The sequence below is a fragment of the Mytilus californianus genome, unplaced genomic scaffold (assembly GCF_021869535.1).
Source record: "Mytilus californianus isolate M0D057914Y unplaced genomic scaffold, xbMytCali1.0.p SCAF_9, whole genome shotgun sequence".
In the NCBI taxonomy this organism is placed as follows: domain Eukaryota; kingdom Metazoa; phylum Mollusca; class Bivalvia; order Mytilida; family Mytilidae; genus Mytilus; species Mytilus californianus.
The window spans coordinates 12,878,487-12,905,981 of NW_026262745.1; the positions used below are offsets into that span (position 1 = coordinate 12,878,487).

The window sequence follows — 27,495 nt, forward strand, 5'->3', positions numbered from 1 at the left end:
ACACTCCCCCATTTTAGGCAAATGTAATGTCTCCATTATAACCGGACGTGGAAATCAGTCAAAACTTTAGTCCTAGTTTTGAACGGTGGAAATCATAGTAAAGATATATATATATACTCGAACAACCTGACCTTGGGTTTAAAGAGTTATATTCTAAAACAAACATGAAATCAATTTAGTTACGTCTTGATTTTATTAGAATATACAAAAAAGGAGTAAAACTTAGCAAAAAGGAAACAAACTCTCAATTCAACTAAAAGGTTAACATCTTACTCATGCATTGAAAGATACAATTAGTATGATCATAGTCAATACTGTCCTCTTTTGATACAAGAAAATCAATACAAATTTTAAAAGTATTTTTCAATTGCATGAATTCACTTTTTTCATTCTAAAGATTCCTGTTTTATCATGCAAAATCACACAATGAACACTTGGTCCTTTAACATTATTGTTTACCAAGCACATTTTTTTCTGTTATTCTAAAATCTCAGTAAAATATACTAACGTTGAACAAATGTATAAAATTGACAGAATTGTCAATAGTTTTGGATTTTTTTATCCAAAAGTGTTCATCCATGAGTAAACCTTTTAAATTAAAACCAATTGATACAGATACTTCATCTACATTCAGCAGTTTTAAAGGAATACATTGAAATTAAAGACAATACACTAACACATATAATGTATACACATACAAACAAGCAATTTCAGACATACGCATAACTGTCTTTGTTGCTGTTTTTGAAATATTAGGAAATATCCTCTTCAAAAAAGTTCCTAGGTCTGGTTAAGCTGTCACAAAAATTCATAACATAAAATATTACATTAGTTTTTTTTTCTAAATAAATTTGTAACTATAGTGCGTTATTTAATAGATATAAGGGATAACTCTCCATTTGACACGATGACAGTATTTTTCCCAATCCTCGCCGTATTTATCTTTACATTCGTCACAGTCCATTCGTTCTCGATGCAACAACATCGATGTAATCAAAGTTGCGTTCAAGTGAGGAAGGAAATTAGTGAAACCTGAAAAAGAAAAGAAAAATGAAAAAAAGTATTATGTTTGGGGCTGTTTTAGTTTTGAATGCTAATCTTATAAGGTAGCTTATTCTAATTTCTCTTTTCAGCGTGTATCAGTGTGGAAGGCTAGATCTTTCCTCGATTGTGACATCACCGAATTTGAACATGTCGGGTACCATATGTATAGTAGAATCTGCTATCTCTTCCATGACACCTGAGATCACCATCGATGTTTGGTGAGGTTCGTGTTGCACATTCTTTCGGGCTTTTTTTATGTAGTGCTTTGTATGCTATTGTTTGTCTTTTTGTTTCGTGTATATCATGCTTTTGCAGGTTTCTCTTCGACTTTCGAAAATCGTAAATTCTTTAAAGGCTTTTAATACGTTATTTTTAGTTATGTCATACGACAATGATTTCATTTTTCGTCTGTCATTAAAAAGATAAATATGTTTAATAAACGTTCTGGAACTGTGCTGAGATGATTAAAGCTTATAATGTTATCTTTGACAATATATATGAACGAAATAAAGTTTGATAGTATAATAGAAAAAAATTATATCACTGACTATTTCAAAATTGAAACAAGCATTCTGAGAGTATTGCATGGCAATACATAGTCCCCTACCGGGTAAAAGTTCATTATACTGGAATGCTAACTTGTTCTATAACTTGTCATGGTGTAAACAAAAAGTAAATATCATGTCAATATCTTCAAGCATGCCTAAAATTAGTGTGGAAAACTGATTATATGAGTGAATTTTTCAAGTCCAAGGACCATAACTCTGCACAAAATTATTAGACCGAAACAAAAATTTGAATTTGATCTGTAACTTGTCATGATAAAACTATATACCAATCATCAATCAATATCTTATAAGCATGATGAAAAAAACATTAGATATGATTAATAGTTCTCTAAAATTAGATATGATGTAATACAGTGTATATCTATTTTCAAATTATAATCAAATATAATTAATAGTTCCAAATATTTTTTCTTTCATTTGTCACAAACTAATATAGATTTGTAACTTATCTATAAAATGTCAACAACTTTTATCTACACAATGTAATGTATTGAAATATATACATTAATAAAAAAAAATTATTCTCTAATTAAAGGATTTCTCTTCATAATTATATATATATATATATATAGCATTCAGAAAATTAGATTATACTAAATAACAAACAAACCTGCCAAAAAATTCTTCAAATAATTTAACAAAGAATGTCTTTTAAAAAATGAGTTATCTCCCTTTGTACAGAAATATGGTTTAACATAGTACTATAACATCAGATATGGTCCAGAGTTATGGCCCATAACTCTGGACTAAATCATCAGACCGGAACAAAATTCGAACTTAATCTATAACTTGTCATGATAAAACTATATACCAAATATCAAATCAATATCTTCAAGAACGAAGAAAAAAAGTGTGGAAAGCTGATTTGCCGGACTGACGGATGGACAGACGGACAGACGGACGGTGTGCAAACCTAAAGTTCCCTTCGACTTCGTCGGTAGGGGACTAATAAAAAAAAACCATGGCTAAACTTGATTTTATTAAAAAAAATAGAACAGCAATAATTGATATTTTCTTAATTTTGTTATTTTAGTTTCACACCGAAAACTCTTTTAAAATACCTACAACTATGACGAAAGGACCGATTATTTAGTTGCCCTTTGTTTGGACGATCATGTTCATTTTGCACCTTCTTATGTATGTATGGTTCCCAACTAGTCTGAAGTTAGGATTTTGATTCCTTAAATGACTTAAAACCCTTATCAGAATTCCTTTAAATATACAAAGACTAGGTTAAGAATTTTGGTTGTGCCAAACTAAATCAAAATCATATTACAAACGAAATTTCACAAGAGCAACATTGCCGACCAAAACAATAACGTTTTTGAATCGTCTCCTTTATTTAAGTTTAAATTTTCTACATTTAGTAACATTACAGTTATGTCTAAAGTTATTCTAGATCTTCAAGGGTATCAGTGTAATATTGTAGTAGGATATTTGAATATTGTGTTAATCGGTATCTATATTGATTTTTTTATTAGTTTAATTCATAACTCAAGACTGTATTGCTATCTATAATCCTACATCCTGGTAATACTTTAAAGCCAAAATGGCACAATATCATGCTTTCCCCAGACTGCTGATTTTTCGTATTTGCACTTTTTCTGGTAATGATGTACAGAATGATATTATTTGTCCTGGAAAACATGGTTAAATTATCAGTTTCAATCGGGCGTTGAAATTGCTTTCAGGAACTGCGAGTACACATAGATCGATACTCTGAAACATTTCTATTTTCGTAAATTGTTTTTGTGATCAGCATGATCAAGCCTTTTTCAACTGAAATTAAGTTTATTTTTATGTTGAGTAGTGACACCGTGCAGCCCCAGGACAGTAGGGTTAACCATTACAAGCAACTTTAACCCACCATACTCTCTGTGCCTTTCCAAGATAGGAGACAGTGATTGTCGTTGATTCCTGTCGATCATAAACGTTTTTCGTTTATCGTTTCAATATAAAACAAACCGTTTGTTTTCTGTTTTAAAACTTTTTTACCATACGTCATCCTTGTGCCTGTTATAGCTTAATACTTTATGTAACTGGTTTAACTTACTGTTGAATGCCGTATGGTGACATGTAGTTGTTAACATCCTTGTCCTTTGGCCTCTGTGAGATAGTGTTTTAATTGGTAATCAAATCAAATCTCTTTTTGTTTATTGTACAATAAAACACTCTTCACGCAATATACGTGAGAAAATATGTTGCTTAATGAGACTTATTCAGGGGTGGATTCAGGATTCTAAAAAGGGGGCATAATTGACCGTACTGTTGAAAATGTAAATAAAAATGAAGATTTGTTTCAAACAAATTGTCATTCCCTACATAATCCGCAACCGATAAGGATATTCTGAATAAATAGTTAAATACAAACCTGCAGCAAAACTCATAGCGACATGCATAACTATGTCTCCGAGGTAATTTGGATGACGAGACATTCCCCACCATCCAGACACCAACAGGTGCTTGTCAGATGCCGTAGTAATAGTTTCGTATTCTAAAAGAAATACAGACAAATTAAACAACAAAGATAGGAATTAAAAACGATCAAAGATAAACGCGGAATAGCATTTTTGATAATAAGAATGCCATAATTTGGAATATTTTCAGAAAATTATTTATTTAAAACTGTTTGCACATACATTGGCGTACATTGCGTTGTATAGGTATACAAGATGTATTTTCAGCAAAGAAAGATCTTATCTAAAATTGTGTCAGAATCATTGTTTCATTCCAATTACAAATGTAACTATATTCATATATTAGTTAATAAACATTAGAATGAATATATATATATATATATATATATATTAGTACGTCTAAACAAGTGACAACTCTACGACAGATCCATCTATTGGATCACCATTGAAGGTGATACACGGTTGAAAACACATATTATATTCATAATTACTCTAAATATCAGAATATCAGCACAACAATGTTAAATCTGCAAATTTGCAGAAGCAAATTTTTATTTTTATATATCACTAGTAAACGAATTTTAGTCTGAAACGGTTATTTTGGTCTTAACATCATCTGAAAAGTCTAAACAATAGATTATTACATCACATCATGTTCAGACAACTCGGTTACGGTCAATTAAAATCTGTTCACTCCATGTCTGTCTAGACTGTTCAGTAGTTGTTATTTACCTGTAAAGATTAACAAAATATACTGAATTGTCTGAAAAGCTACTGAACAGTACTGAATTAACTGCAAGTAAATGATCTAAACAGTACAGAATTTACAGCAGTAGACAAACCTGAAAATGGATTGCAAAACTGAAAATTACATAATGTTATATTGTTCAGTCTTAGGAGCTATTCAGATCAAAATGACCGTTTCTGACTTAAATTGTTTTACTAGTTTATGTAATCTCAGATGATTTGAGAATGTAGGTTTGATCTTACGACTTTGTTTACAGTACTTATTTGATTGCCATGGGTTGTTATTGGTTCGACATTGGATGTTAAGCAAACAACAAACAATATAAATTAATCAAATGATTCGACTGATCATTGTTAAATGTGTGCACTAGAATCATTGCTCCCTTCTACTACTTTGTAAAATGTCTTGTATATGTTTTTTTTAAATACAATTTAAGTTTTTGCTTCATTTTTTATTTTAAAATATTAAAACTGCCTTGCTAATCATTTCCTATTACTTAGTTGAGTTATAATTTGCATTTACATCAGTTTACAGTACATCATGAACGTTTGATATTGCTAGTATAGTACTACTTGCAACAGTAGACCAACAACTCTTTGAAATTAGTCGCTCAGTGGTTAATCTTAAGAGTATTTTTAAGATTACAAACGAGTATAACTTGTTATTCCTCTTCTGAAAAAGTAACACTGGTTCAAGGCAATGAAGATTATTTATAAACTAAATGTTTTCTGCTGATCACTCTAATAAAATATGTTGTATTATGTACATTGTAAAAAATCGTCTCACCAATGTAAACGAATTTTTACTCTAATGTATATCAAGCTTAACATAATGTATATTATTGTAATGATTAATATTGTATGTACTTTTCAATGATGCTAGCTTTGTATTGTATTGAATACTGACAGACTAAGAAGGAAAGTACTAGTTTCTCAAAGTAAAAATATAATGCGAAAGCCAAATTCACAAGAAACAACTTATTTCAAACTTCTATATGTATATATGTGTATTTGCCTATCAATTAACAAAACATGGAAATAATAATATACAAGTACTAGTATTTGCAACTTTATCAGATAAAACTTATTACTATATCAATTCATTTGAATATGCTCCTTTGTCAAGGAATCTTTTTTAATTTAGTTATTACAATTTGCACATGTTGTATACCATGGGATGGTCAGTTTGTTTTTGACATATGAATTTGAATATCGCTTTGGTATCATTCGCCTCTCTTTTGTAGATGCAAGTTGGGCCTATTATTGTCTGCGTTTATAAATCGGTTAACAGGACAACTCATTTAGTACAAAAACTCAGACTCTACTTGATGATACATGTAATCTAGTTGAGGGCTTATAAATGCGAGTTTTTCTTGAGCAGCAGGGATTTTATTTGAGGTTAATCTTACTTTTGAATATTGGGTCATCTGGGTTTGCTCTGTAGTGAGATTTCTCATTGTTGCTGCTCCTATATGTCCAGTATCCTAATACTTAATAAATAATAAAATCAATCGTGATGTGAATATTTTGTCAATGCTAAAGATTACAATCTTCCAGTTACATATATTTTGAACGTTTATAATAGTTTAATAAAAAATCTATTGTATCTAATACATATTAAACATCATTTTTATATAATTTAGTTCTGCTGTATAATTTTGCTTTCTTGAAAATTTGACAAGTATTTAAGCCTCTTTAAAATTATTTGACAATGACATTTTGCCGATTTGCAGTATTTGCCAAGGTTCGGATAAGAGTTACCTCACTTCATTGTATAATAAAAAAATTATAAGGTATATTAAACCAATGCCATATGGTATTTTGACCCCGATGAGTGTTATTCACAGATCATTTTTTCATATGGTCAAAATACAATATGGAATACTGGCCCGTTGTATTAGATACTAAATACTATATAATGTCAAATTTACGTTGTGTATAACTAGATCAAGTCTTTCTATTGGTATTATAAATGATGTGAAATGAATAACATATCGTTTCAAAAGAGGAATGGGATAGAGGCGATTGTACATAAAAAAGGTGGTAAAATACTATAGCTTAGGAAATGTTTCATGTTATCTTTTCAAAAAAAATGTAATTCAATAAGAATACTTGCTGGAGATTTATATCAAGATTTACAGTTTCAAATGCAATGTTGATTATAAATTCAAATTTATATCAAATTTCCCAATGTACATCCGTACATCCTAATAACATAAACATAACAAATTTTTAAAAGATGTCACAGAAATTTGTAAGTCATGGCATGATTAATCCCCTTTAAACAATATTTGGAACCCTTGCATACTGTTTTATGTTAAAATTGCATACCCATCTTACTTGAAAAGCTTTTATAGATATAATATCTTAACTGAAAAGCACAATCATCATAAAAAAAAAATTAAAAAAATTTAAGCCACCTCATATTTAATCTGCTCCCTCTTAATGATTGGCAATTTATCCGGAATCTTCACAAAAGAGTTCTTCCTTTCTGCGTTTAGGATTTTAATCCTTCTTTAATGGAATACATACATTCTTCCTTTTTTCTTAAAACTATAAAATGCAATTCCATTTATATCCATTGTTTCTCACTGTTACAAATTTTCTAAACTAAAGAGGAAGACAGTGACTTTAGAAACATGTTATGTGCTGAATTACTGTTTCCAAAATAGAATTCCACTGACAAACTTTATGAATCCTTAGAATGATATCCATGATTAGTGAAAACAATACTACACATTATATTAATGTAATAAAAGCCAAAAAAAAAGAAGTACGAATTACATGCATGTATAAACTTACAAAAGATTACGGCAATTAACAGCAAACAGTACAATGGAAGTTCATGTTTAGTTGTTGCAACATAGCTGACTACCAAGCCATATTCAATTGGAATTCCTATCACATATACTAGTAAAGTAATTCCACACCCTTCTCGACTCATCTCTCGGATATAAACGATAAAGGATTCATGATACAGGTTATCAGCCGTATAAACTAGCGCCATTCCAATAGCCAAGAGGAGTGTGTAGTTGGTAGTCTTGTTGTCCTCATAATATTTAGCCATGACGGAAAAATTAAAAAAAGCCAATGCAATCATGCCTGTTCGGGCAAACACAAATTTCAAATCTAAGAAACCAAGGCGGGGACTTATAGATCTTCCAACTAGCCAATCTTCCAGTATGTTTCCTGAAATGCAATTGCTCTGTGGTTAATATACACATATATATGTTGTGTACAAGTTATCATTTTGTACAAAAATAATTGTACAAATTATAATTTGTATTTTGACTTTGTACAAATTGTAATTTGTACAAAAAGTGCTTGTATAAATTACAATTTGACAAATTTGACTAAAATTCACTTAAAACTTGTACAATAATTTATAGTATGGATTTTGTTATAAAAAGCATTGATACATTGATATATATATGAAAAGTCTAGTGTGTTTCTTTATACAGATGCAATCCGATGATCCATTCTATATGACAAAAAGTTAAGCATAGTTCCTTTCAAAAATAGAAAAAATAGTTTGTCAGTACATTAAATCAGAAATAGTTTCTCATATTTTTACGTATGCTGCTCTTTATCGACGGATTTGTTTTCTGGATATTTTACAAGTGTTCACATTTAAAAAAACATTCCAAGCATGGCAATCAAACCTTTAAAGTTTAAGTAGCTCCTTAATTCCAAGAGATATCCTTACTAAAAAGCACAATCATGATAAACAAGTGTCAAGAAATTTTAAACCACCTTATTCCAAAAGGCTCAAATAAAGATTTAATATCTCTGTTCTGAAATGTTTAATTCAATTGCTATTGGAATCAAGCTTTTCTGTTTCTGGTAAATATAGGTTTGCATATTGTGAATTAACTTGAAACGTACAACCTTCTCCTTCTGCAGCAAAATATTGGATGTTGCATTAACAATGAAAAGGGGCACGTGTGTCTATAGCATATGTAAAGTATTAAATTTCCGCATCCTAGACAAGAAGCGAAATGAATATAAATGACACTATGACAGATAGTCAATTGCCAAAGGTATAATGTTATCCGGCCTGTATGTGCGTCCATTCGTTGGTCTGTTCTTCAATTTGTCCTATATTATGTTTATGATTTGGTTCAATGCCGTTTACCATAAAGTTGTAGTCATATCGAAACTTAGTACACATATTCATTGTGTGAACTGTTTGAAAAAAAAATTATCAAGTTACATTTTGGTGTTATAAGTGTAAAATGGCGTTATACTGACTTGAAACGTAGAATACATCTACATTAGGGTGTAACCTTTTTAAAATATATGCCAAATAAGAGATTTTGTAGTTCAGTCAATATGGAAAAGTATGAGTTTATAGGGACACGGTGTCAACCCACCGGGCCCTGCTCTGGTTCCTACGATTCCCCCAGTTGTTGTATGTTGTCTTGATTTGGTTTTTGAATCGATAGATGAGAGTTGAACATAGGTAAACTGATGTTGCCTAAATTAAGTTTCAAATCCTCTCGATTAATTGAAAAAACACTTGCAGACCAAAAAACATTTTCAGAAAATTATATAACTTAATTAATATTTTTGTATCTTAAGAATAAATCATTTTTAATATGTATTCATATTTATCTAGAAGTTATTGATCTGCATAAAGACTGTGCATAACATGATTTTAAGAATATTAATAGTAATAAAAAGCACAAAAAAATATTGTAAGAATGAAAATAATAATATATTTATTTTACTATAAACTTACCCCTATTTCCAACTGGGTTGATGTTGTAAATAGGCAAATTTTCTGTCTTTTGTGTACAAAGCAGTATGAAACTGATCAAAAACTGTATCAGACAGGCTATTGTCACAAGCTCTGTTATCTTCTCAAATATAACAGCAACTCTAAACCCACATAAAGTGGCGAATAGAAAAACTATTATATTGACGACCAGAGCAAAGAAACCTGCATAATATAGAATAGATTTACATGTTACACAGATGGAACAAACAAGCTGCAACAAACATAAAAATACAGCGGAAAAAGATATCGTGCCATTTCAATATTGAAAACAAAACGATATACCCAATGTCCATGTATGGATAGAAATTAGAAGATTATTTTAAACGATAAATCTACATGGACTATCATTTCCTGGCTACAAATCCTACGTTCTGAAGAACATTTGTAACCGTCTGAATTGCCTTACAGGCTCGTGTCTATATGGTATACTACGATGATAATTACAGGTTTCATAACGAAACAGAATTGGATATCTCTTGATATCAACTCCAGTTCTTTAATTTCAATATAATAAACGAGCCTTCTGCGAATTTATTATTATTACTATTTAGGTTATATAACGAGAGTTGATATCAGGCGATATCCAATTCTAAAGAGTTGTTAAAGCTATTTCTCTTATGGTCAACACTCCAATTGTGTTAAATAAAAAATTCCGCGAATCGTCGATCTAGTCTTTTGCACAAACCACTATGACGTCATATGCCCTGTTCCGGCGTCAAACTTTAACATCAGACATTTCAAAACTTTTTGTACGCTTCAGAATGTAACAAGAGGCTGTCATAGTGATAGCAAACCGGATTTTCCTGCAGAGGTCGAACCCTGAACAGTTGAGCAAGTATGGACACAACATTTAAGCTTAAAACAGCTCTGAATTTGGATGGTGATTGAATATTTGACACAGAATATGTTTGTGACACAAAATGAATGTGGTCAAAGAAATGAAAAATTTGAAATTTGACATTTACCTATTATGGTCCAATATCCAAAATCTAAGTATATTGTTGGAATCAGCATATCAAAGAACTCCCAAGAATTCAATTTTATGATGAAATCAAACAAAAGTTTAATTTAGGACCCTTTGGACCTCAATGTGGTATTATCTCATTAATAATGAAAACAAATACAGGATTAGATTAGACTCAGCATTTCAAAGAACCCTATATATATTCAATTTATGTTGAAATCAAACACAGTTTAATTTTGGACCCCGATTTGGACCAACTTAAAAACTGGGCCCAAAATCAGAAATCTAAATACATGTTTATTAATAGACAATATAAGCTTAGTTTTTGAAGGAGTTTGCTTCATCAAAATCATAAGTATATATATAGCTTTCAGAAAATTAGTTTATACAGAATAACAAACAAACCTACCATAAAATTCTTCAAACAATTTACCAAAGAAAAGAAAAATCAAAATGTCTAATAATGAACAGTAAATTTCAAACTATATTTATACTGTCCTGCAGAGCTTATCATCAAAAACACTTAGGAAACACAAAATTTTCAAATAAATCTGTCACTCCAATTATAATTTTAGCTTTCAGAAAATTAGTTTATACAGAATAACAAACAAACCTACCATAAAATTCTTCAAACAATTTACCAAAGAAAAGAAAAATCAAAATGGCTCATAATGAACAGTAAATTTCAAACTATATTTATACTGTCCTGCAGATATTATCATCAAAAACACTTAGGAAACACAAAATTTTCAAATAAATCTGTCACTCCAATTATAATTTTGATTGATAATTACCACATATGTTTGTTATCTTAAAAACACTAAGTGTATTTCATTTGTCACAAACTAATATCTGCAACTTATCTATCAATGTCAACAACTTTATCTACACAATGTAATGCAATGAAATATATCCTTTAATAAACATAGATTATTATCTAATGAAAATGATATTTGCAATCTGGACCCCCAAACAGGATCAAGTAAAAAATATATACTTATTAATTAATTACATTTCTGTTCAAAGGGAAATAACTCAAAATAAACAAGAGACCAAATGACATAGAAATTACATTTCTGTTCAAACGGAAATAACTAAATATCATATAATAAGTATACCTTTTGGCTATTGAAAGGTCTACAACTCATTAACGAGAAAAGCTAAACTCGTGAAAATTGAACTTGACCTTCATTTAGTCACAGGAAACAACATATCTAAATTTGAAAATATTTCGTCAAAGCGTTTTCATATTAATGAACGGACACTGTTTGGCAGCCAACCGCCCACCCGCCAGCCCGCCCGCCGTACCGATTTTTTCTTTCGAAAATCCGGTTAATAAAATGTGACAAAAGGAAGATTTTCAGGTGAAAAATGTGTGTGTTTTGTTTATTATTGAAGAAATCACAAATGTATGTTGCCATGGACGAAATGTACATTGTCTTCATCGTAGAAAATCATTAATGACCTAACTAATAGCGTAATATCTAGATATTAGAAGATAGAGTAAGAAGATGATCGTCTGTTGTTCCGTTGTTTTCCTCTTATAGTTGATGTGTTTCCCTCGGTTTTTGTTTGTGACCCGGATTTATTTTCGCTTAATCGATTTATGACTATTGAACAGCAGTATACTACTGTTGCCTTTATTTATTCATGATATTGGATAGGCCAATCAAAATTAACGCAGTTTTCGAATCACTTTTTCGTATCACACGCCGTGCAGTGTGATACGAGAAATATCTCTTCATGAAAGAAATAGATAACAGGCCACAACCATGAGAGAACTTAAGTTAATCTTAAAGTCTTTTTCTATTTTTGTAACCCTTAGGCATCAGAAAACTCATGATCATTAACCATAGGCACATGTTAATATTTAATTCTAAAATTATATCGAATGTCAAGTTTGCAGAGCAAAGAAAAACAAGTTCAAAGAAGACTCAACAAAAATCGACACAAAACACTTCAGCAAAATCAAAACAAAACCAATTTTAAATAAAGTTAGGCCTAGGGATAAACACAAGCATTCATTGTGGACGTTTACATATCTCTTGAAATATTAAGGATCCATATCAAGATCTTATTTACAGCACCTCCAGAGTAGGTAGTTCAAAGTAACTCCGAAGGTCGGTTTTGATTGCCGATAAAAGAAATGTAGTTCATACGGAAACAATCTTTCGTTGGTACAGTGGCATATTATTCATATAGGTAAGACAGGTGTTTTTGAAGATAAAAGTTTTTTCTTTTATATTTTATCAATAGCATAATCCACCCGGAGAGGGTATTTTCGTCTTCTTTTTCACGTTTTACCCTTGTTTTGCATAATTCATTTGTTGTCATATATTGTAATCGAATCTTGTAAATATTCGTCTGGAGGTATAGAGTACAATTCTTATTGATAAAAAGGAACAGATTTTAATATATTTAAGCAATGAACGTTATTATAACTACATTTTGTAAATTAAACTACCATTCAGTCGATAATTCAGCCGCTTTCCTTGTCTCAGCACGGGTCCCGGGATAACATCTCCAACATCTAACATATACAAGATCCATTGACCAAGCAGCCATGCGATATACACAACAGAGACATATAGATCCAACTTTGGTGTCCAGTTGGTTGGAAAAGATAGCAAATCATAATTTCCCTAAAATACATAGTAAAAGTCTTAATTATTTACCTCGAATCTCACATGTACAAACAAAAGCATGCACTGTTTAAAACCATATGTAATAATAAACTGTTGCCATTGTTCTATGTTAAAGCAAAAACAATGTTTGCTATAAAACAAAAGATGGAACGCTCTGAAAATTTAAAAAGCTAAAAGACGATCGGAAAAAGTTCAGAATAAAAACCGAACTCCAAGATATACCGAATAAGCAAAATATCTTCATTTTATCAACAAAAAACAATATTTGCTTTAAAACATAAGATAGAACGCTCTGAAAAGGTTCAGAATGTCCTACATACATACGTATTAATTACCTTAATCATGAGAAATTTAAAAAAAAACTGTCCTACTCAAAAGTAGAAACAATGTTTAATTTTTAAAACAAAAAGGTATAATGAATATACCGAACTCCAGGATATACCAAATAAGCAAAATACCTCCATTTTATAAATAAAAAAAAACAATGCTTGCTTTAAAACAAAAGATAGAACGCTCTGAAAACTTAAAAAGCTAAAAGACGACCGAAAAAAGTTCAGATTGTCCTAAATCCATACATATTAATTACCTTAATCATGAGTAATTAATAAACTGTCCTATTCAAAAGTAGAAACAATGTTTTGTTAATACAAAAAAGTATAACAAAAATACAGAACTCCAAGATATATCAAATAAGCATCCATACTAAATTTATACCTGAATCATAAGTAATTAATAAACCGTTGAAACAGAGGTATGTGTCCCATGAATGTAATTTTGTTGGAATAATGCAAACGTTGAAATCAAATGGAAATACTTTAACTATGTCATGTAAACCATGAAAACATTCATAGGCAACAAACAATGACTTAAGGTTCAGGGCAAAATATTCTCTATGGAAATGCGTACTATTAGTGCAAATACAACTGCATACCAAATACTATTGACTTCTCATAGGTGGTGTCCCATACACTGATATAATTACAAACATCATCGACGCTGCCGCCGCCGCCAGAAACTGCCACCTATGTATTATCTTCGCAAGTTCGTTGAGGCAAGACAAAAACGCTATCTGTGATGAGATCACCTGCTTTATTATACATAGCATACGCTAGATGTATTAAATAAAATGTTGACACAGAGATAAGTGTCCATAACTGACCTAAACTCAAACTAATACATGTAAACTAAGCAAATGACTCAAATCAATAGACCATGACTGAGGGGTGAAGCAAAATAATTTCCATGGAAATGAGATGTGTCAATGGTATTGCATCTGCATATCAAATACAAAATAAATCATTGATGACGTCGCCGCTGCAGACGACGCAGACGAAGCCGGAAACAGCACGCCTAAATCTCGCTTTTTCGACTTTGTCGAAGCGAGACAAAAAGGATTATCACAAAAAGCTTTGTCATGGTACTGTTGTTCAAATCTTGTAAATCATTACACCTCTTTTTGTTGAGGAACAATCATACAACATATATCTTCATTTAACTTAAAGCGATTCAATCAAAGTGCTTGTGATCACTGAATGGTAATAATTGCATTCAATTTGCAGTTGAAGTTTAAAATTAAACTTTACATGGCATTAAGATTTGAAATACAATTTTATGAATTCGAGATGTCTTTCTTTGTTCATAAATTCAATTGGTGCAACTACAATTATGGACAAGTGAAGATAACTCCAATTTTTAATATTACTTTGACAGTGACATTGATATTTTTAGAAAAGATAAAAGATTCATGAATCATGCACAACGTATGTAAATATCTTGAAAAGTATATGGTTATACACAAGTACGAGTATACAAATCATTGTGTAACTTGAATATCTGAGTATATATTTCATTGTTATATTTCTGGAAACGAACATGGATACGATGTTTAGAATGTTGTGCTCAATGCAAGATGGCTTTTTTTGCTCTCAAGAGTAATCTTTGAAACTATCAAGCCAGTAACGTAAGGATTTTGATTGCATGAATGCAATCTTTCACCCCATAAAGCCTAGGCATGAAACAGTGTGTGAAGGAAAGACAACCAACTTTATATCTATTAACCTCAGGTCGTTAGTTGACATAGCCCTACATTTTCAAGAACAAAACGAATATAAGCAATTGTTGCATTTTCTGAAAAAACATATTCCCTAAAAAAATGATACTTCTGTATTTTTATCGAATGAACTTACAAAAAAATATTAGAATATCAGTTTGAAATAGTTATATGTTTTTCGTTCACGGTTTGATACTTACAGATTCCATTTTTGCAGCAATATAAAATGGAAGTACTATTCCCATCAAAAGCATTGGCACATTTTCTTTTATGACTGAGGATGTCATTCTCAGTATAAACGCGACACCAATAATTCAATAATCTGAAATATAAATGTCATAAATGTAGTAAAAGTCGCATAACATACAAGTCATGTTTTTTAACACTTTAAGCTCAAATCGTAACTTTATTCATGCTGACAAGGCACAAGGACTTCATTCAGATTACTGAGGGGAATAAACCCTTTGAACTTCGTTGAAAAGAAGGTCATATCAAAGACAATTTCGTTGAATGGGTTGATTACTGTTTATACGAGAAAAATTCGTAAATAAAAATGGGTTTCAGGTTGTTCAATCTTTATTTTTCTGTGTAGTATTTTGAAGACTGTTTTATCTGTTAAAAAACATGACATTCAACATCTACGAATTCCCATCAATAAATGCCATTAATATAATGATTATTTATTTATGCAAGAATAAAAAAACTCTATGAGCTATTTGCCCTTATTTATATACTGTGGATTCAGTTATTTTCGTGGGTATCAATTTTCGTGGATAGAGAAAAAAAGACGTTTCGTGGTATACGTAAATTCGTGGATTGCTGATCACAAAAAAAAATAAATTCAGATTCGTAATTCGTGGATTTCTTTTTGATTTAGGAGATCATATAACCTCCTTAGTTTGATCAATAATAAAACAAACAAAAAAGAAGGAATTCATTGAAAACGTTTTGAATTGTCAAAATCCTCGCTTGGTCATTCTAGGTTAAAGTGTTCATTGAAAACTTCCATTACAATAATGGACAGAGACAACTAATTATTTGTTTGTTTTACAATTTATAACTTCTTGTCGGAATTTTATAAGGCATTCAAAACTCTATGATTGAAAGCTCATTTCCCTAATCACGATATAATAAACAGTCATATAAGTAAAAGGTGTGAAAATAAATGTTTCTGTCATAAACAATATTACATGCGGGCAATATCCCCGTACTTAATCCTATTGATTTTTAATCACCAGTAAACCAAACTATGACACGGTAATTAACAACTTGCAGTTATTGTCCATGAACAGTTTTAATCAATTTTAAAAAGTAAATTATCACTGATATTCGATATATTTATTATTGATTTAATCAAAATACTTGTATCTTCTTTCAATAAAAACACGTGTTATGTTACAATGTTTATCGCTAGTCAACACTATACATGAACTGCATAACATAACCGGAAATAAACATCCGACTCCATACACATTTCTCGGGATTATTCTTCGTTGAATTCTTAAATTCGTGGTTCGCTGTGACCCACGAAACCAACGAAAATTGGTATACCACGAATAAAAATGAATCCACAGTAATTATATTTGGAACTGCTTACATCAATCATTCACTAATTCAGTGTTTCGGTGGCAATGTATTGATATTTGTATTGTGGTATTATTAATAATAAAGTTTGATTCTATAAAATTTTCCATATATTTATTGGCCCGCCTCTTCAGGGATTTCCAATATGTGGGTTTAATTTCTTATTTTTTGTGGAAGTTAGCAGATCTGCTAAATTCTTATGTCTTTTATATGCTAATATTGCCTTGTTCTTAAAAATCGCTCTGCAATCTGTATCATGATTCAAAAGGTGCCAGTGTTTGAGTATAGCCTTCTTAATCCTCCTAATACAAGGGTTATATTTTGTTGACAAAACCAGTGGAATGTCATTTGCATTTCCACGTATAGATTTATTTAATAAATCTTTTCTATCAATTAGTAATGCTTCATTTACAGATTGCATTATCTCAGCTTCTAAGTAACCTCTTGCCATCAATGTGAGAGTGAATGTTGTAAATCATCATCATTGTTTGTATTTCTAATGTAACGGATGACCTCTCCTTTGATGTAACACGTATGTATTATGGCAGCTTCCCCTATGGAGATATAAGAATGTATTTGTAGGCTTGAAATAAATTTTCGTATCTAATATTTTATTACACTGAAATCGTGAATCATTGTATATTTTAAGGTCAAGAAATTTATTTCTTTTTCTGATATTTCGTAACTGAATTTCAAATATTTATGATGACTATTTGCCACTTCAAATAATTCCGTCAATTGACTATGAGTTCCATCAGAAATTATAATGCCATCATCCATATATCTCCCGATGTAGAATATTTGTTTTCTAAACTTAAATTTAGACATTATGTCGTTTAGTATTTGATACAGTAAGATGTTGCAAACTTGTGGGGAAGGAATAGCTCCAATAGCTGCACCTATTTGTTGTTTCCATAGGATGTCATTGAATTCAAAAACATTGTTTCGCAGTATTGATTCAAGGAGATAAATCAAATCATCTGTAGGTAGAGATTTAATTTTGAATTGTGATTTGTCAAAATTATCAAAGGCTTTTCTTACTGCAGGCAATATTTCATCAATAGGACAATTTGTAAACATTTGACTTATGTCGAACCTACATGGTACACATTCAGAAAGAGGTTTCAAATTCTCCAATCATAGAATGAGGTCCGTAGTGACCTTTAAATATTTAAATATGAAGTATGGTATTGCACAAGAGATACAAGCTGTCAACAACTCTTCCAATGGATTCAGTGACAGGCCCAATTTGTGATATAATTGGTCTACCAGGGGGAGGCATTGCTCCAATAGAATCCTGTTATTTGTTATTTTATTTAGAACCATTGGGTCTAATTTGTGCATTTTAGGAAGGACATGCATATGCTCTGGTCCATAATTTTGTTGATTGCTCTTTATTAGATAATCAAATGTGGTTTTGTCTAGAGCACCTAGGCTATGCATACCTATAATGTAATTATGAAGATTGCATCTAAGGTTTGCAAAGTCGAAGGATTGCAGTTTTTACATAGTGTGGCGTCGCTTTCCAACTGAGGTTTGTGTTTTTTCGAATTCGTTTTTGGAACTCCGTTTTCTCCCTTGTCCTTCTTGTAGCATCCGCCGTATTGTTAATTACATATACAAATACAGTGATAAGTTTCATTGTTGATATATATTATTGTAATGAACGAGTAAAACGGTCGATTTTGTTGATTCGACAAATCAAACATATATATGTTGCAATTGTCATCTCTGACATCAATTTTCAGTAACGGTAAAATGATGCAATACCCATAGCCGTTAATCAATCTATGCGTTCTTATCCGAAATAATTCAAAAATGACCCAATAGTTTGAAAATGTATATCATTCAAAACAGTCCATGATAAAACCCATCGGCTCATTTAAAGGTATTTAAGGCATTATGTTGACAAAGGTCAGCTGTCTTGTTTCACCGACTTAACCTTTAGTCCGAGATTGCTTTGAGGGACAATATCTTGTTCAAAGTGAAAGTACATGGTTGAAAATGGTGGGTTGATAGAAATAAAGGTGTCGTTGTTGCTTCAGTGAGTTAAAATAGTAGAATAAAAGATACATATACGTGGAGTAAAATAAATAAGGCATCAAATGGTGCATGATTTGTCGACTTGAAAATGGATCGTTTAAAATTTGAGATAAAAAGTTTTCGCCTCAAGTCTTGGTCGCCAATTTCCTTGTTACCTATATAGACTGCGCTCTAACGTTCAACGGCCCAAACATATCCGAAAAGGCCGTCAGACATCAGAATAATCTCGGACTACTTGCATCCAACAAACAATAATACTGAATTGAACGTTCTGGCAACAACTAGTTTTTTCTGTATTTGTGACGTGCAAAGTACGTACAAAAGTATTTACCTATGTTCATATCTCGTATATTCATTATGAATATGCTTACCAAGATTAAAAATAAAAAACTGAGGAAATGACAGTTGATTCAAGAATATGACAACAAATTCCTTCTTACAATGTATAAGTACAAATTATCAATGTTTCTACTATTTTCAAATTGTAAGACACATCGTGAATCTTTAATGGCGATAGAGAAAAGCAAGCAAGTTCAAAAAGCTTAATATTGTGGCAAACACATTCAGAAAAAAATGGATGAAACCGGTTTTATTAGAGCAGATTTCTTGATCGAAAAGATAGTGTATCGGTGTTTTAACCGGGAGGGAGATTGATATTGCTATTAGCATAAAATGCCTTATATTTTGTAAGGCCAACATAAATAAAGGCAACAGTAGTATACCGCTGTTCAATTGTCATAATTCGATTAAGCAAAAACAAATCCGGATAACAAACCAAAACCGAGGGAAACACATCAACTATAAGAGGAAAACAACGGAACAACAGAAACACTGTACAACAACAAAAGCAAACGCCAACATACATAGAAACGGACTGTGTGATAACAACTGCCATATTCCTGACTTGGTACAAAACATTTTAAGAATAAATGGTGAGTTGGACCTGGTTTTATGGCTAGCCAAACGGCCTCCCGCTTATATGGCAATGCTAAAAATACAGCTAAAATGACAACACTACGTGACACCTACTCAAATTTGTGATGAAAAAACTTAAAATTTACTTCCAAATATTAATTTTAGAATATGAATTTACAGGGATGGAAAGTGTTCACTATTTAAAAATGTTTGAGTTATAGCGTTCCTGGTGGAGATAAATACAGAAAAGCGCTTCGGACGCACGAAATTTATAAAGTAATATTTTCATCTATACTTTTTAAAAGATAAAAACTGTTTAATTCGCAATGCTCTCTTCATATGTATCTTATAATTTAACTTTTATACCATGCATATGATTTTATTTATCAAAATGTTTTCCGTCATAAGGTATCTTAACTTGATTTGTAGATGTGGTACTTAAATGTAAATGAAAAGATACATTCCATGTATATGAAACCGTTCTATATTCACAGTTTCAGGAATGATGGGAATTCTGAGGGAATCATAAGCTCAGTAGTCAAAGCTTCGGTATTGACATGATTTATAACTTTTTTCTTCTTCTAAAATTCTCCGTTGATAATTGAAGAAATAACACAGAAACTAAGGTGCCTACTCCCTAAGGCAAATTTATCATTAATTTGTTCATTCTTTTTAGGTCCCTTTGGTCACATAGTTCCTATCGACTCTACTTATTTATGCATCCCTGGATTTCAGACGCACGGAATTTTATAAATTATTATATTCATTCACATACAAGGGTCAAATAATTATATAGTCCACTATTTACAAAATGACACCACAGAAGAGTCGAAAAAATCTAAATTGTACTTTTATTGATCGTTTTAAATATTTGCTATTCAACACGTTTTTTTTTTTTAAATTTTTGTCATTCGGGAGACTGTCAAGCGAGGCTCCGCCATTCGGAAAAAAAACCTATTTTACTTACTGTTCAATCGCTTGCGATTTTAATGTACAATTGCTTGGGCAAATTCGAAACTTCGGTACAAAGAATTTTAAATGATATAGAAATTATCTACGTTGGCTTGATTTGTTTGACTCCTAATCCAATGAATCAAATATTCTGAGTAAAAACTGATTTATCGCAGATATTTTCGATTGCAGACTAATTTGGCGACAAAAATTTCATTATTTTGATTCATCTTACTTGCGTGATATAGCTTTTGATTTAAACATATTTTATTATATTATTTGAAAGACATGACATACAAAATATGATTGCAATTATACACAAGGGATTGGGAAACAATATTGTTCTTTAGTTATATTAATCCGTCTCCCTGTCAAAAGAAAAAAAGATCTGTGTTGTGTGGTAATAAGCATTATGTATAAGTTTCATAACATTTGGTTGAGGCAAACTTAAGTTAGAGAACGGAAACTAAATATTTTGAAATTCTTCCATTTATAAAGGGGCATAACTCTAGAACGGTTAAAGTGACGCCACCAAAATTCAAAATAGATCTGTGTTATGTGGTAATAAGCACGGTGTATAAGTTTCATAACATTTGGTTGAGGCAAACTCAAGTTAGAGAACGAAACTAAAATTTTTCCAATTTTTCCATTTATAAAGGGGCATAACTCTAGAACGGTTAAAGTGACGCCACCAAAATTCAAACTTGATCTGTGTTTTGTGGTAATAAGCATTGTGTATAAGTTTCATAATATTTGGTTGAGGCAAACTCAAGTTAGAGAACGGAAACTAATTTTGGGACGTACGTACTTACAGACGGACAAGGGTAAAACTTAATGCCCCCATCGCTACGGCGGGGGCATAAAAAGGAAATAACTGCTATTTAAGTAGTTTAAAATAATGTCATCAGATCTTTCGTTCATATCGGCGGCGGATGTTTGTTTCAAGGCTGTCCCTCTCCAATCCAAGATAAAGAGGAAGTCAATATAGGCCTAAAAGTGATTTCATATTGTAATGGAACGGAAGAGTTTGTGTAGTGTTTACGTTTTCGGGATATGAATAATTATAACACTCAAGCACGAAATGCTTACTGCTATCTATTCTGTCACATTCATGAACATTTTTTTTCTTTCTGTGAGATTTCTATTATACAAATGTTCATTAAAACTACTGCAACCCAACATAAGTCTGGCACGAAGTATTTTTCCTTACGTTTCGATTCAATAATAGTAATTTGTTTTTGTTATCAAATTTCGATTTAAGCCCCAATTACACATTCAAAAGTGTTACTGTTGCTTTATGGTTTTGTTTTGATGGGTGTAGTCTGATATCATTGTCTAATCATCATATGATTACTTTACATTTGTATGTTTCATTAGAATCCGTAACTTGTATTGGCTGACAACAATCGCGACGCACTCCTCCAACATCATATTTTATTTCCGTATAAAATACAACAGATAATAACTGCACGTGCAATCCGTGACAATGTTAAAATAATGCATCGAAAAACAAACGAAAAGCTTTATATAACTCTTTGTTTTATGATTGTAGCAAAAAAAAAGGGTAATTATAAGAATTAAATGCTTCTTTTTACAATTTTATAGGGTTGTAAAAGCGTTGATCGTGCGCAAATTTTCCGCTTTTCGTGCAAAATGTGCATCGATCAACACTTTTACACCCCAATAAAATTATAAAAAGAAGCATTCAATTCTTAAATAAATTGCTTAGGAAGTTTTTGACTTCATTAAATGACTACAATCACGTTTATTGGTAATGCAATAGTTAGTCATAACAACTCGATCATTCCGTTGCCTAAAATAACGCCATATGCAAAAAGACGGCTTCTTAGCTTTTCTTCTTTGAAAAAATGTATGTAGTCACTAAACGGTTGAAGTAACACAATTCTTTTAAATGTGAGAAATAATACACACGGATGTCGTGCTTTTAATGGGAATTTAGTCCGGAAATCCTGATATTTCAATAAATATTGTAATTGTCAGCATGAATAAAAACCTCTTTCGACTTTTGTTAGTTCATAATTATTAGACATGTCAATAGGTATATAATCGAAGCCGAGGTTGACAAATTAGACTGTAGGGGCTGTGTCAAAACATTAATTATCGGTTTAAACCCGCGGTAAAATTTAAACCCTAGGCGTACTTGGTGTCAACTAGCTATCCTACACAGGCGGAAACCCAGTTAAAATTAAACAAAAGAAATGGAACTCTTTGTTAGAGAAGGTAAAAAAAGGCCAAGTTGGTAAATTTGAATTGTTTACATCTGTTTCTATGGGCTTTAAAAGTTTAATGAATGTGCCTAATTTAGGATTTTTTAAGTCTTATGTATGTGTTTTTACTTAAATTGTGGTATGGAGCTTCGAGATATTTGTAAACTTTTAAATTATTGACAAATTTTCACAAAACAGTCGATTGTGGCAGGTGCAAATAAATGTGTATCTTTTTTGTGCATAAACATATATTCCGCCGAAAAAAATTCCAAAGAAAGATAATAGATACATCTTTTTAAAGCATTAATTTGCATCTCTGCCCCGGCGACAGTTTTTTGGGGAAAATACACAAAATGGGCATTAATTTCATCGAAAAGAGAAAGTCGAGTACACCTTTTTATGTTGAGGCGTGTTTGAGTTGACTATTCTGTCTTGAAAACGCATTAAAGAAAAATATTTGATACATCATCTCGCTTCAGATTCTATTATTTTTATATATTTAGGCTCTAGGTTGTTATATTAACAGTAAAAATTTAACAGTATTAAAAAATGAAATATATGGGTCAAGTGAAATACCTTTCTAATGAGTCATAACAAAAGAGTAGGTATGTTCGAATAACATATTTTTACTAAAAGTACTTGACAACAGACTTTTCAAGTGGATCTTAAAAATGAATAACTTCAAAAAAACTTCATTTTGTGTGTGTGTTATTTAGGGTATTTAGTCTTCAACATCTGAAAATTTTTAGTCTGCCCTTCCACTAAATGTTTAGCTAGATTTTTTTTTAAATGTTTTTGAACTTTCGAAAATTTCCCCGACAACCGAGCAGTCAATAGTTTTAAGTTTACCAAATGCATAAAAGTACATTGAATGATGCTCAATAGCTAGGGGATACATTTGTCTTTTAAAATACAACAGGCATATTAGAATCGCAATAATACTATGTGGATAAATTTATCGATTTTCAAGAGCTAAATTGACAGTGCGTCATCACTACAATGGCTTCCATTTTTACGATTATAAAAATTAGGTGGCGTAATGGGGAGATAATTTTGAAGAAGTAGAATCCTGACTGTACACTCGTCTTGGTATTTTAAATGTTATTTAGAATGCATGTCGCAGTAAGTTAGCCATCGAACACAATATTCATTTTCTGATAGCATTATAGGACGCAAAAGGTGAACGTTTGTGTGGGGTAGGAGGTTTTATGATATTGCAAGTGTGTACTTCTAGATTGATATTTACGTAGTAAGCCAGTTGAAATTTGTTTTTTTTTATTGAGTTCGTGGAAAAGTTCAACCTGTCGCTCCACTAAACCCACACAGAGCTCTCTCGAATGTCTCCAAATGCTTCCAATGACTTTGAAGGTTTTTATCTTATAGCGTGTTTCACATTACCAGACACTCCGATAGTAGAAAGTATTTTTTTTACACTATCTTCTTTATATTCGTGGTTTAGCTCGAAGTTTAAATTTTACATGAAAATGATACAAGGGAAATTACGATAAACCGACCGTGCGAGGGCTGTATAGCCAGTCAAGGTCGCTAAAAACTTCCATCATCATAATTACGATAAACCTTAAAAAACTTTCTTTTTTAGAAAAGACGACGTAATAGGCAAACTAACTAGAAATGACAATAAAAGGGTATGGTTTTTTGCACTTTTTGAACGCTGACATTAAGGGCTCAGAGTGACCTAACCAGATTGAACGGATCAGAAGAAAAGGCCAAAAATAACGAAGCCTCCGTCAAGAATAGGGGAAATTAAGAGACAAAGTCAAACCCGAGGACAACAAAATAAAACAAACTCCACGCTGAAACTAGAGACAAACAAAAAACACGGACCCCGTAAAAACTAGAGCAAACATTCTTATACTGTAGTATCTTCTCTGAAACTACAATCCAACATGCGTGAGTTTGAAACTGGATAAAAATATAGGTATTATAGGTCCTTCAAAACAATCCCAGTTGAATAGAAAATACGGATGCTAGCAGAGATCAAATTTACATATACTCAGCTCTTTCTTGATTGCCATACATAACAGATGTAGTGAAAAGAAACAAACATTTCAGATATATTCCCGAGACGGAGTAGGTATTACGCAGACTATTACACCTTAAATCATTCGCAAGGAGTGTTAGGTGCTCATTGGGCTTTGGATGTGTCATATTAGTCATATGTACATGTACATTTTTGCCGAAAAATCACGGTTTTAACTTCCGAAAATCTGCAAAAAATCCGAAATCAATCCATAAAAGGAGGTACACATGTTCTATGCATATAATACATTGTGCAAAGTTTGAAAGCTCGTGATCATAAACGTGAGAGGAGACAGTCAAGCGTTGTGTGCAGCCCGTTTAGAAGTTCTGACATTGAGTAAACACCCCCTCCTTTTAATGTTAAAAGGTCCGTCGCTATTTATTTGGGGAAAAAACACAAAAATTATTTCAAATGTTTAAATCTTTTACTGATATGGGTGGATAGCGGATTTGTTTCTCTCACCCCGACTAACTCTCGGTTTCCCTTCTCCCCATTCTAATTGATCCATTTCCTTTCTGCAATCCCTTCGGCCCTGATAGTCAACGTTCCAAAATGGAAGAAATGTTATGGAATTTATAATGTTTGCTCCTCACGGGATAAATGTCATGGAATATTCATTGCATAAGGAACATTTATAATGATAGTGCCTATAATAATGTTTCCAAAAGGACATCTGTTATAAGGATCAAATATACGTTGACATCAGTACCATACAATCGAATTGATACACTGGTAATTTATATCTTGAAATCTCTTGTGTTCTGATACGATACCCATGTATATTTATTTAAAGCCTAATTGTCAACCTCAGCGTCGAGTATGTACCATTTCGTAACACGTCAAATATCAATAAAAGAAATATGACTTTTTATATAAAATCACCCTAAAAAATGATAAATACATACATAATAAATAAATTCTGAAATAAATTAATGAAAAGTGATTACATAATATTCCAATTAGTAAGCTTGTCTTCTTGGTTGTTTTAAATGCATCATGCATGGCTTGTTTTGTAAATGCATAAATTCATCGACGAAAGGAAGTTAAAAGTAGTCATATGTTGGACATTGAAAATTATGTGCTTTGTGTCTGTCCAAAGTAAGAAGTAATATTACTGTTTACATTATAAATCAATTGCATTTCAATATGTTGAAAAAAGGTTTCATACAAGAACCAGAAAAAGGACATTTTGTTTAGTTATTGCAAAATTTGGAATGCTCATTCGTCACCTTTGACCCTCAGGGATAATTTAACAGAAATGATTAGCATGATTGAAGACCAGCCAAATCAGAATTATAATATGACCATATGTTCGGTGGTTGCATTCAAGTGTCGTTTAAAAAAATGTCACTCGCCTATTAAAGATAAAAAAAATTGATATATATATAAGCTTAAACAATACCAGGTTTTTAAAAGTTTAAAGAGCAAACGGATATTATACACACGCTGTGTTAAAATATAAAAATAGCCACGATTTAGGTTACCTGGTTTTATACACTTTGTAATAAGTGTACATACATGTGTTTGTTGCTAACACAAGAGAGAACATTTGGTCAGCGAGAAAGCGGGAAATATTGGGAGGGTAGAGAGTATTTGCAAATTTAATGGAAGACAGGTGGGAGGGAATTTGTTTAAGGGTGAAGATAAGGCGAATGGGTGTTGGAGGGTTGGGTTGACATTTGCAGTGTCTGTTTTCAGTTATCTCGTGTTGCGATTTATACTTAAGCACTTCAGTGAGCCAATTTGTGTTTGTCTCAATATCAGTTCAGTCATCAGCTTTATAATATACAATGGGAAATTACATTGTATTGTTTAATATAAATACTGTATGGTACCAAATCTAAAACATTGATTAATAAAGACAATCGATCTAAATAACTGATAAGGATGACAGACTTGTACAAATAGTAAATACATTTCACTTACCGTATAAAAAATATTGAACTGACGCTTAACATAGAAGGGTCATCTCAAAGTTGAATAAAATAATTATTTAAAAGTAATACATACTCGAGATACTAGTTCGTGATTGGATAACTGGTTATTCGAGAACGATAGAAAAGTAATTTCTTTCGACTATGGTGAAAAAGTCAATAGTTTGTTTACTTCGGGTAACATATTATTTAAAAGTTATTTTGGAACAATAATTGCAAATTCTTTCAAGTACATCTGTAATTATTCCACTGTGTTCTTGCATGTGTATTTTTATTTGAAAGTATATCTGAATGAATATTGTTTAAACTAGCGGATTGTTGAGTGCCTCTTTTCCAACTCAAACATCACAAAAATGGCAAATTCGTAAGCCATCGGTATGTCACGGAATAGAAGTTCCTTCATAATATAAGTTCCAAATGGAAACAATATTCTGGAATATTATTTCCACTGGAATAAATATTACAGTAAATGTTCCAAACGGAATAAATGGTATAGAATATTTGTTCCAACAGGAACAGATATTATGACATTGTTTATAACAAAGTTTCCAAGGGAACTTCTGTTAGGCGGAACAAATATACG

At 31.5% G+C, this 27,495-nt stretch overlaps 1 protein-coding gene across 1 annotated transcript; it reads right to left on the reverse strand.

Annotated features, from left to right (window-relative positions):
- Window positions 1-170: 170 nt before the first annotated feature.
- Window positions 171-26,945, reverse strand: LOC127715570 (delta(14)-sterol reductase TM7SF2-like). The gene is made up of 8 exons (XM_052221658.1): window positions 26,905-26,945; window positions 15,417-15,538; window positions 12,986-13,163; window positions 9,519-9,719; window positions 7,580-7,966; window positions 6,187-6,267; window positions 3,985-4,107; window positions 171-1,032 (listed from the first exon to the last, which is right to left on the reverse strand). The coding sequence occupies exons 2-8, from the start codon at window positions 15,501-15,503 to the stop codon at window positions 872-874; spliced, it is 1,218 nt and encodes a 405-aa protein (XP_052077618.1). The 5' UTR covers window positions 15,504-15,538; window positions 26,905-26,945; the 3' UTR covers window positions 171-871.
- Between the last annotated feature and the right edge of the window lie 550 nt (window positions 26,946-27,495).